Source organism: Lutjanus erythropterus, chromosome 10 (assembly GCF_056507025.1).
Source record: "Lutjanus erythropterus isolate fLutEry1 chromosome 10, fLutEry1.hap2, whole genome shotgun sequence".
NCBI classification, from domain to species: Eukaryota; Metazoa; Chordata; class Actinopteri; order Lutjaniformes; family Lutjanidae; genus Lutjanus; species Lutjanus erythropterus.
This window is the reverse complement of record NC_139326.1, coordinates 34,155,841-34,168,714: the sequence shown is the minus strand read 5'-3', so window position 1 is coordinate 34,168,714 and position 12,874 is coordinate 34,155,841. Positions and strand designations below refer to the sequence as shown.

The following is a 12,874-nucleotide window of genomic DNA, read 5'->3' as shown; positions in this document are numbered from 1 at the left end:
TAGAAAGCCTGCATGAAATATAATGGAGCTTATTGTAGCTAATATTTTAAAAATGATTATGTTTTTTTGCAATAAAGTCATAGGCTAATGCTTAATGTACCTTGAAACTACAGCAGTCAAATAAATGTAGTGGAATAAAAAGCAGGAATTATGCTTAAGTGCTTGATGAATGTAAGTTCAATGTAATGCAATTTTAATGCAAGTTCAAATCAACTCTTTTGTGGTAAGTTTATGAACAAAAATCAAACATTAAAGGCTTTACTGAATGGCACTTGCTGCAAGGTTCTTATTTTAATATAGGCTTATTATTTTGGCCACCCCACTGGACATGCATGGGCAGTATCACGTCGCGCCTTCTCGGTAGCCAATCAGCGCCACCGGTATGGAATGACGTCAACGAACTGCCAACTCCAGGAAGTTGGAAGTTTCTTACTACGACCTTTTTAACTAACGTTAGTCTTAATTCACTAGGCCCTAAGAAGAAGAAGAAGAAGAAATTCACGAGTGTTAGATAAGTGGACGGTGGGAGAATATATTATCGTTGTAGTATTTAATATTTGAAGATCCCGTCTTTTGAGATAAACTTTGAAAGCAGGAGGACGAGCAGGACGTAAAGTCGCCACATATCAATAAGTAAAGATGTTAGCTTCGAGTCTGCCGGCTAATTACTGCACAGAGCTTCATGATGACCAAGCGCAGAAAGTGAGTACTGTACTGGTGTAAAACACTCGACTTGGTTTGTGTTGAGGACGTCTGGTCTATCAGAAAAGGACATTTGAATGTGTAGCCCTGCCGTGAGAAAGGACAGACATTGGACAAGAAGGTAGCCCAAGTCCTAGCATATATGACCCCAGTGGTAACTCAACGTTACTTCTCGCTCAGCCTAAATAACCGACTTGAATTAATTAATTAGTTAATTAACATCACCTGTGTGCTTGGACAAGATGTACAGTTCAAAGCCCAAAATGCCGTAAGGAATGGGACAAGTGTGACATGACAAAGTTGTGAGGCTGATTCCCTACAGTACAGAATGTTCAGTTGTTCATTATATAAGTTTGATAAATTCAGTGTGTATTCTCTACTTGTGTATCTTTCTCTTTATGTGTCTGTGAAAACAATAAGTTTTGCACAGAACACATTTTCTATATGCCACAGCAGGAAATCCACAGGTGTAAATAATGAAAGTGATGATGGCTGACTTCAATACAGCTGCTGGTTTCATGCTCCTGGTACTGTGCATGTGGGATCCCTGGCTATGTTTACATGCACACAATTCCGTTTTTTGACCGTGTTCTGAAAAAGACAATAATTCTACTGAGCTGTTTACATGCAGTTGAGTATACTCATTATGGATGCTTTTTTTCTGTCAAAATAGTATTTTATCAAAGTTTTCCACTGGTTGTGGTCTTGTTTGAGAGTGCAAAGTCAGCCTCCCTTTTTCATTCATTTAATCACCTTCTTGAAAAGGTCAGCATTGTGATAGATGTGCATATACAAAAATATGTTTATCAAATGATTAAAATAATGTTTAAAAGTATGTGTGTTTTTCTCTCCGGTCACAAATTTTAGATTTTCTTTGTTGCACACATGTCTAATGGAGACCTACAAACTGCTGGCTGTTTGTTTTTGTTTTTTTACAGCACAGAGTGTGTCACAAGTTGCTGCAGAAACCCCAACTGAGATGTGCATTTTGAATTTATTGTGTACATGTCCAAAGAATGCTCCTAAAACCAGAATAATACTAGCATATCCTATGTGTCTTTTTTAGAATAAGGCCTGATTCCAAATATCCAACCAGAATATGCACTTTTACATGACCCGTATCAACTAATATTAGTGGAAAACTGGTGTACTTGCAAACATAACCGTTGTCATGGTTTACTGGGACACCTGAATAGAGTGAAGCTCTTGTTAAAGGCATAGTTCACCCCAAAGTCAAAAATGCATTAAGCATTCAGTTTAAATTCTTAGGCAAAATGTTCTATAAAAGCAAAAGTAAACTTGTGAAGTTTTCTGATGTACTTAACAGGAAGAAGTAAATTTTTATTTGAAGAGTCAGAACTGTTCTTTTGTATGTATAAACTACAGGTTATGTGAACTTCTTTTCAAAATAAGGAAATGTGAACAGTTATCTAATTGGTTATCGGCCAGAGAAGCAGGTAATTACCAGTATTGGCGTTAAAAAAACAAACAAACAAACAAACAAAAAAAAAAAAAAATCCATATTGTCCATCCCATGCCTAAGGATAGCAGGAATGAACTTCCCTTTTAATGTTAATGCATGTCCTTTTCCTACTATAACAAGTATAATTTTCTACTGCAAAGAGCCACATTCCCTGTATTTCCCATATAACAGTAACTGTGTGCTCCTGTTGTTGCTTTCTGTTCCTTGCTACCATTCAGTTGTAAACAGTGTGTTAGAGGGAAATTGTTGTCCAAAGACTCTATACTCATCTATACAGACATAAACAATCACTGCTTTTTTGTGTGGCTGCTCACTTGTATGCAATATATAATTATGATATCAAGCACAATAGCATAAAAAATGGCCTCAAAAAAAAAAAGGAGTTAGCCAATTACAGTATGTGCACAAGGAAACAGGTTCAAGGTAAGTAGTAGACCGGGCCTCTTCTGAAAGGCTAAACTCTGTTATCCTTGCCATCACAATTACATTACAATGGTAGAATAGCCTAGTACAGGACAGTTTGTGTCTGTGAGCCAGAACCTTCCATTCTTTAGTAATTAAGATATTTGTTCAGTGTTTCCTTTTTCCTGGTTATATGGTCAGACCATGGTACCGAAGTGATCAAGAGGGAAAACTGATACCTTTTTTTTAAAATGTGGGAAAGTGGATATCTTATCAATTCTTAAAACCTTCCTGTGAAAGGTTCCATGAGTGTACAATTATTTATTAAACATTCCTGAATTTCTTAAACTGTTCAGGTACACCATTTGTGTAGCACTTTGTAGCTAATTTATAATAAAAATGAAATAGAAGAGGCAGCAGGAAAGTATGGTTGTACTACCAGTGGCATGCAGCATGGCTGTGATTTGAAGTAAGAACAGGAATAAAAGAGAGGAACAATTAATTTTGCATGATGGTTTGTGCCCACTAATCTCTTCTGTGGGGAAGCACTAATTTCCTTATGCTCGCTTGGGCGAATGAACTACAGAGCAGCACTAAATACAGCTACCAGCAGTTTACACAACTGCTTTTGAGCAAACAAAATAGGTTGTTTTGCATCCATTTCAGTTTTCATCACGCCTTTAGCATATTGTTGTTGCCCCTTCACAGGCGTGCCTATTTTATTTATTTAGATTGTTCATTGCTGTACTCCATATATATGACTACTTAGCTCAAATATAACAGTTTGTCTCTCCAAATTGGTTTAGGTGGACAAATACCTGCACAATCTTCAGCTGTCAGATCAGACTTTGATGGACGTGTCAATAAGATTTCGACGGGAGATGGACAAAGGCCTGTGCAGAGACACTAACCCCACAGCTGCTGTGAAGATGTTGCCTACATTTGTGCTCTCCACTCCTGATGGAACAGGTACTAGACTAAACTCTTCTGGGTAGGAAATTGGCAATTGAATTGTTGAGATATGTAAAATCTGCAAAGCTGGTGAATCAGAGAAATAAAATGCTGTTTCCTGATTGTGTCACAGTGGTTATGTTCAACGGACAAATAAACACACACCCCACATGGGGGCAGAACCTTGCTGCTTACGCCACTGTGACTAATTTAGTCTGAATGTATGCTAACTGTATTTAGTTTTGGATAAATTCTTACAATTCTTACAAATTCATTAAGCAGACTCTTTTATCCAAGGCAATAAGCACATAAGGTGCATTGGATTTTTAATTAAATACATATATCCTGTGCAGTCAATCAAGCGCACAAGTGTTCTAGAAAGACCTGGGTCTTCAATCTTCTCTTAAAGATTGAGAGGGACTATGCCAATCAAACATGGTTTGGTAGCTCATTTTACCATCGGGGAGCCGGAAAATGGAAGAGTCTAGCTCATGACCTTGGGCCCTGTTGTAGTGGTTGAGTCAGGTGTCTTTCATTGGCAGAGCGTACTGAGCGGGAGGGAGCATAGACCTGGATGAGGGAGTTCAGGCAGGTGGGAGAAGTTTTAGTTGCTGTTTTGTAGGCGAGTATCAAGGTTTTGAATTTGATGCAGGCAGCAACTGGAAGCCAGTGCAGTGATCTGAACAGCTGGCTGATGTGCTGTTTTTGGCTGGCTGAAAACCAGATGTGCTGCTACATTCTGGATCATCTGTAGAGGTTTAAGCTAGCAGGAAGCCTGCTAGTAACGAGTTGCAGTAATCAGTGCGTGATATTACGTGATATTACTAGAACCATTAGTAGTGCATGCTCAGATAGGTAGGGTCTTATCTTCCTGATGTTGTACAGGGGCCTTTGGACGTGGACCTTCAAGGTTAGTTGGTCATCAATCATGACCCAAATTCAGAGCCGACCTTGTAGGTGTGAGCTGGGTGGATTGGGGTTGGATACTGATTTCTTGATGTATAGAGGGACTGGCTAGGATAACAAGGAGCTCAGTCTTGGAGAGGTTAAGTTGAAGGTGGCGTTTTTTCATCCATGTCGCAATACCAGCTAGGCATGATGAGATGCGAACAGAGACTATGTTGTCTTCCAGAGGAAATGTGGAGAGGAGGGTTTGGTGGTTAAGTTTGTCAAATGAAGCTGACAGATCTAACAGCAGTGGAGCTTAGGACTGACCAGCAGCTCTAGCTGTCTGAAGTTGTCTGTGGCCATGTACATGATGCAGGAGTTTTCTACAAACAACTGCAAATCCATATTTATTATGTCAAATTCAGTTAAATAAAAAAGGTTAAAATATATTCTCACTAACCTTAAATGGTATCCTGCAAAGTAGGTGGTGTAATGGTGTTTTTTGTTCACGTTTAGAGATGTGACAAATCCAGTCAAAATATCTAAATGAAAAAGCTTTGCCAGAACCTCATACAGAACAGGGCGGTAGCAGTTCTGAGCTGCAAAATAATAATTCTTTCTGGTGATTCACAGAGTACATAAACATACTCGTTTTCTTACCTTGACTTCAGTGAATGAGGTAAGGCCAGAGGTGCAGTGTGGGTGAGTGTTTTATAGAAAATTAAGCAGCAATCTTTTGACTATTTCCTGTAGAGGCAGATAAAAGTCTTGACATGAAAATATACGAAATTAAAGCATTCATACATTTCACTGTACAGATTAAAAACCATGTTTACAGCTTTAAAAACACTTAAGTGTTGACAGCTCATTTAAATCCATCAACAGCCTCTGTTACCTGTTTGAATCTATTTTATTGAGGAAGCAGTCATAAAAACATACATTCAACATTACAAATTTGTCATTACTTTAACTGTGGAGTTTTTGACCACAAGTGGTGGCCACTAAAGATCAATGGACCTCATGCAAGAACATTTTCATATTCTTATCTTAAATTTCTCTCTTTTTTTATACAAAGGTCCCGTACAAATGTGCTACCTCAGATTCAACAAACGCTCGTAACTTCAGCAAAACATGTAAATTATCCACCTGTGTATATTTGACTGCACGTGCATGAAACATGTAAATTAGCATAATTAACACATAAATAATACCAAATATGGCTGCGCTTCCTGTTCCATATGTCAGGAAGCGTTCATTCATAAAAATGGCATCAGAGAGAAAAAAAATAAGACCTTTGCAAGTCGTCCTGTTTTCAGAGATCCATAAAGGAAAAACTGTCATTTTAACAACATCAGCAGTGAAATTAAAAGACATGTTAAGGGAAAAAGTAACAGGAAAAGAGAGTGCTTTTAATCCCGTGTTACCGGAGGGTCGGACTGTAACTGAAATAAAGAAGAAATGTCTTGATATAAGAAAAAAAAAAAACGAAAAAACAAATGACTTGCCACAGCAAGGGGCGATCGATGACTACAGTGAGAGGAGAGGGTTAAGGTGAAGTTTTCATTACGGAGACAGATGGAATAAGTGAGGATGTTCGCCTGCACAGAGACTTCATAAACCTGCATGTGCAGATATACGGCCAATGCACCTGACAGCAGGTAATAATAGATCATTGACTGAATGATGATAGGTTTTATATGTAAATTTACAATTATATTAGAATTTGAAATGTAGTCAGACATAATTATGAAGTGTAATTTATCTTTCAGACTACAGCTGCACAATATATTGTTTGAGCATCGTCATCGCAATGTATGTGTGCGCAGTAGTCACATTGCAGGTCCTGCGATGTAGGAGGCAAATGAACTAAACATGTTCTCTTCTAATTTCAAGGGTACCTGACACACACTGCGCGCAGTGATCCACCAATCACAATCGTTCTTAATCAGTTTGCCAAAGCAGACCACGCCCCTGCATATGGAGTGAGTCGCAAGATCAGGGCAGGTTAATTGTCCACAAGATGGCAGCAGTGCAGCATAACATAAAGTGCTATTCAAATCATCTGGTGAAAATTCCTGTATATTTTCATATCGCAATATATATCGCAGGGTTAGGAAAAATCGCAATGTCAATTTTTTCCAGTATCGTGCAGCCCTATTTCAGACTAAACATGTCTTCACACTAATGAACTATACAGTCATTAGTGAAAAACTTTGGTTGTGAGAACAGCAGACTGGTTGCACATGACTCTATGACAGGTCTGGACCACTCGAAAATTGTGTTTGTATCTGAAAGAAAATTCAAAATCACTTGTACGCACCACTTAAGAACAAGTCTATTCGTACGAGCGGTTCTTGCATGAGTCTCCTTTTTGTTCACACTCTGTGCTATCATACACATGGAAGTACACAGGTATAGTATATGCCTGAGCGTGCTAGTGATAGTTGATCAACCGAGGAATGAATGAATGAATGAATGAATGAATGAATGAATGAATGAATGAATTTGAAGACATTACCTTGGGCCCTTGGCAATCATGATGGGATTTTTTTTTCTTTTAACTTTTTTACACTTTTCTGACATTTTTCAGACAAAATCATTCAGCAGTTAGTTGAGAAAATAATCTGCAGATGGATTGGTGATGAAAATGGTTGTTACCTGCACCCAGATTTTTGACGCAATATACATTCCTGCCGAAGGTTTCATGCAACTGTGATTGACAGTTAGAAATGGGGAAAAAAACAGCAATGCACCAGCCGAAGGCAGAGAACAAGAAGACTTCTAGCATATTAAAAAAAAACAGCTTTACTAATGTTTTATGATGAAGGAACTGAGAATTTGAATTCCTTGTGAGAGAGAGAGAGAGAGAGAGAGAGAGAGAGAGAGAGAGAGAGAGAGAGAGAGAGAGAGAGAGAGAGAGAGAGAGACAGACAGAGAGAGACAGAGAGAGAGAGAGACAGAGAGAGAGAGAGAGAGAGAGAGAGAGGATATTGTATATGATTATATTTTTATTTTGTTTTTTGATCATAGAACAAGGTGAAGGAACTGAGAATTTGAATTTCTTGTGAGAGAGAGAGAGAGAGAGAGAGAGAGAGAGAGAGGTGATATTGTATATGATTATATTTTTATTTTGTTTTTTGATCATAGAACAAGGTGAATTCCTGGCACTTGACCTTGGTGGATCCAACTTCAGAGTGCTCCTGGTCAAAGTTATGGCTGATGGCGAACAAAAGGTGGAGATGGAAGATCAAATTTATGACATTCCTGAACACCTCATGAGGGGCAGTGGCTTTGAGGTAAGAGACATTCAATTTACACAGCTAATACAGAATGTGCTATACAGAACAAAGCACAGCATGGTGGTAGTCTGTCACCTTTGGTGTCAGTGCCCACAGTGCAAAATTGTCAATAAAATATATAAAAAAATATGTACAATATGTTATTCAAGTGAAAGAGCTGTGCATTTTTGTTCAGGAATGTTCAAAGTATTCACCAAAGCATGTGCAGAATTGGGGGATTTCTAGCTTTGTTGATGAGGCCAGCTGCAGTTGGTGAAAAAACTGTTCTTGTGGTGTGAGGTTTTGGTCCTGAAGGACTGCAGCCTCCTGCCGGAGGGGAGTGACTCCAAATCAACAATAGACTAAAATCACCTGCAGCTGCCATTATAAATGTTATCACAGTCCAGGCAGGCATTGAAAGTGCATATCAATTACTGTATACCAACTATTATCATACAAATAAATAATGCGTATGCTGGACATCCCCGTTGGATCCATGTATTTTACATCCCCTAGTCCATGTATTTCTCCAGACTCCCTATAGCGGTAGCATTTTGTTTAGTTGAGATACTGCCATGAGAGTAAACAGTTTTTTTTCTTGGATTGCTCTGAGGGAGTGGTTGAAAGTGGAACAGGTGTAACCATCTAGACCTAAAAATAATTCTCAGTCATCCTGGTCATGTACCTGCACAGGTGGTATAGGTCAGCATGCTCTTCCCCCATGATCTTCCCACAGGTCATCAAATGTTTTTCCTAATTTGGGCCAGTGAGTGATTTTGGAATATCAGTACCAGAACACAATGCACAGGGTACTCTCAATAAAAGATATGCAAAAAAGAGTAAGTATTTCATTATCAAATACTGTGCATCATACCACACTGCTGGCAAAATGCCTTATTATGTGTGTTTGTGGGACACAAGAGCGCTGCACAGCATTTGCATACAGGCAGGCTGGGTTCATGAGGCTTGAATGTCATTTAAGTAATTTACAACTACAAAATAACAAAAAAACAAACTTGAAAAAGACAAATGTGACAGTTGAAGTGCTACATCAGAACCCATGCTGAGGCTACATGTAGCTTCAAACTGACAACACACAAAGTGTATTCCTCTTGATTATTTCTATCACACACATTCATTTTAACATTCTCACCACATAGTGTGAAAAAAAATCAGTTTCAGTAAAAAAAAAAACACAGCAGGAGGCTGAGTAACAGTGCCAAGTGCTTGAAAAAGGAGAGAGAGATGTCAACATTTAATTTAGTAATTAATTATAGAGAATCTCATCTCTCCTGAAAACCACAGGCAGTGTAAATCCTGTAAATGAACCTTGAAAATTACAACAATACAATTATTTACTAGTTGGATGTTTTTTTAATATCACATATATTTATAAAGCTGCTGGGCTCAATTAAATTCAAGAAAAAAACAGGGATTGGTTAGGAAGTTTTATTGATGTTGCAATAAACAGTTAACACCTGTATCATCTGTTATTGTACAGACACAATGAAATCCCTTTAAAAATCAGGTTTTGTTTAACTGTGCTTGAGGAAATATTACATATTAAATATAAAATACTTTGCATTAAAATAAAACATTCAATTGCAGGACTGCAAGAAACATCCATCTTTAAGCTTACCATCAATTTTTTCCTTCTAACTGCAGGTTTTACTCTCCTGTCCCTTATCATCTTTCATCCATTCATCCGTGGTCTGCTCTTTTGATCTTTCATCGTAAAGTTTCACTCTAGGGTTGGGAGATATGTTGCCTGTATAACCTTTGTTAGTCTGACCACTCTTCCAACAGTCTTCAGCTCTGGTTTGGTGGAATTAAATCCTTAATTCACCATGTGAAAAGAGTACAAAGAGGCGTGCTCTACAGGCTGTTTACTTTTCACTCTTTATCCAGCTCAGCACACTCATGGTCCAGCTAAGTGGGTACCATTTTAACATGAAATAGTACAGTAAACACATGTGTTACCAGTGATACTAATTTAAGTTCTTTTTAGGTCAAACAGAGTCAGGGTGCTGCTGTTGTGCATGTTACCTCTGAAAGGCTATGCTCATGGTTAATCAGAAAACTGACCTTTCCTCTCTCTCATAGTTATTTGACCACATAGCTGATTGTTTGGCTAATTTCATGGAGAAGATGGGCATAAAGGATAAAAAGCTTCCTCTTGGTTTCACCTTCTCTTTTCCCTGCAAGCAGACCAAGTTAGATGAGGTGAGTCATTTACAAGTTCTTATCTTCTTGAAGTAATAGTTCAACCATAAGAAACGTGATCATCTTTATCTTGTATACCTCTGTCTGTGAAAACACTTACACAAACTTCTTTATTTAAATCAATTATAGGACAAGAAAATATATGAATAATCCCCCTTATTTGTATTTTTTAAAAGGTGTGATGTGAAAACAATGACCAGTGTGACAGGAGGCAATTGGAACATACCTGTAGCTGCATAATAGTATATCACAGTGACATTATGACTGAAGGGATGATCTACTGTTTTATGAAGGTAGTGTTTTATGAAAGAGATTTTGAGCCTTGAGCTCAGTTTTATTTGACTTCATATATAATGTTTATATTTGATCATATATATCCTACTGTCTTTATCCTATAACTAATGTGGGGGCAACTTAGTTGGGTGACATGTTCCTCTTGAAGTCCTGTCAACCTGTTGATTCACATGTGAAATGGTGTATCTGTCATTTAAAAAAAAATGAACTGAGCATGAAGAATGAGCCCAACACATCGCAGCCTTGAATGCCACCAAATCTATGGGTTTATCAACAGGGCCTGATGCTCTTGTTGGCTCTGGTAGAGGATCGAGGCTTAGAGCTGAGCCCAGGTCTTGGGTTTTTTCCACCCCATCTCTATAATTGTGCCCCTTGAATCTGGGAAAGAATACTGATATTTATCGATTTCTTGCCAAGCCCTAATTGACACCATGTCAAAGTACCAGCACAAATTGCTACTTTGGCTCCCAGGCTTTGAAGAATGAAGAGCTGAATGGATGAAGAAGCTTTTTAAGGCTGAAACACACAGCTTTTGTTGCTGCAGTAAATTTTTATTTTAAATGGTACAGCTGAATCTAATCTACTGCAAGATAATACAAGCTATAAGTAGTAAGTGCATTGCCACTTGCATTTCTGCTCCATTCTGGGACTCTATCCAGTGATGAATTTCAGTGTCCAATTTTAGACACTTAGTTGACTCACACATCAGAATAGGTCTGCCTAACTGCTCTGAATACTGTGTTGTTAATTTATTGTTTTGACAGCATATGATGAGGGTGAAATGAAATGGGCAAATAATCTTGATTCTGTTCATTGTTTTTCCTTTCCTGTTTCCAGAGTGTTTTGGTGTCTTGGACCAAAGCTTTCAAGTCAAGCGGAGTAGAGGGAAAGGATGTGGTTGATCTTCTGAGGAAATCAATCAAAAAACGAGGGGTAAGTATATAAATAATTTTTATGATTGAATGTTCTAAAACTCCCCTGTGTTGTGATTGGCAGTTTGAAAAACACCTGTGCTCCACAGCCACATGTGGCTCTTTTGCCCCTCTCTAGTGACTCCCTGTGCCATTGACAAAAAATTGATGGAGATGAATAGTTGGTTAGTTTCTAACATTTTAATCATTTTTGTAGGCCTACAGTGATTCTAACATTCTCCAACTGTAAAAATGCACACCTTATACACAAATAATAAAAGCCATTTTAATATTTTGGCAACTAAAATCTGTCATAGCCAACATCTATGACTTGGCAATTTTTCCCTAAATTTCACCAGCGCTATTCTTGACTAGTTATGAAAGCTAAATCCAAAAAAGAAAAGTGTCAAAGGAAAATAGAGAATTAAATAGTTGCGGGTCCAGACAGATTTTTTGCTTTTTTATTTTTGCCAAAAAATGGCTCTTTTGAGTGTGAAGGTTGCTTACCCCTGCGTTAGGCTATCAAAAGCTGGAAGGTACATAATGTTGCATGCCTCATGTGACTTTTGTCATGTGACTTTCATATTGAGCATGGATTGACACATTACATATGTCACATGACACATTGTGTTGTTAGTCGATACAATGATACCTTTCTTGTGATTGGTTGTGGTTGCGTTGTGATTGACTGTTGTATAAACCCCATTTTTGTGATTGGCTGTGTTAGTTTTTTAGTCCACAAAACACTGCTGGAGTTTCACAGGAAAACAGTGTTGCATCTCCTAAACAATGGTAGTGAAATGTGACCAGCTTTCAAATGTAAAAAAAAAAACAACAGAATGAAAACATAAAATGCCCCTATATGCCACTTGAAAGATGTCATTTACACCATATTTTTAGCCTAAATCTTCTCTGCTGATCGTTAGCTTGGGGCCATGTTCATGTGCACACCGTCTGAACTGGGCGTGTGTGTGGTGTGAGAGTGTGCTAATGGCATGTCGGAAGTTAAGGTGACTTGGATTATGCCAGACAAGCAATATGGAGGCATTTTTTTTCCAGTTGTTTTTTGACAACTGGTCACCATTCACTTACATTGTTTGGGACATTTTGTGAAACTCCAACAGTGTTTTGCAGACTGACAAAATGAACCCGACCCTCAATAGTCATGAGGATGAGTAGACAATGAATGAATTTTCATTTTTGGGTGAACTACCCATATAAAATATAATTTGGTTACTGAAAAATGGTTTGAAGGGTTCTTAATACATAATATTTTCTTCTGACATGTTTAATCTTGTAAATTTTGACTATTTTCTGGGTGTTTTTTTGTTTTTTTTTTAACTTTTAGACTAGTTACCTACTTCAAATTAAAATTTCAGTTAAATTGACAAGAAATTGGTTGCCAGGAACATCCTTGGTAGTTACAGCTATAGTCCTGTTCTTGGGCACTTTGGACAGTTCAGTCTGAGCGTATTTTTGCTTCGATCATCTGATTGTTGCTTGAGGGAAATTTGCAAAATAAGCTTAAAACATCCCTGGCAGTCCTTACTGACAAGTAGCAGGGCAAGCCACCAGTGTTTCAGTGGAGCAACTGAACTCAGTCTTGTTCTCAAATCCCATGTGTCGAGACAAAGCATACATGTCTTGATAGTGACAGATCTCTGTCCAGTCAGTGGTTGGACAATAAAGAACAAGTGAGGAGATCAATAAATCGATCACAGGTTGTTAACAGCACTTCTGAA

The 12,874-nt window shown here is 38.0% G+C and overlaps 1 protein-coding gene across 1 annotated transcript in view; it reads left to right on the top strand.

Annotated features, from left to right (window-relative positions):
- Positions 1-418: 418 nt before the first annotated feature.
- hk2 (hexokinase 2) overlaps positions 419-12,874 on the top strand; it is a 40,480-nt gene continuing 28,024 nt past the window's right edge. Inside the window, exons 1-5 of the mRNA XM_084729112.1 lie at positions 419-702; positions 3,394-3,556; positions 7,574-7,722; positions 9,808-9,927; positions 11,059-11,154. Coding sequence (XP_084585238.1) covers positions 640-702; positions 3,394-3,556; positions 7,574-7,722; positions 9,808-9,927; positions 11,059-11,154 — 591 coding nt within the window. The 5' untranslated portion in view covers positions 419-639. The remainder of the gene's footprint in view (positions 703-3,393; positions 3,557-7,573; positions 7,723-9,807; positions 9,928-11,058; positions 11,155-12,874) is intronic.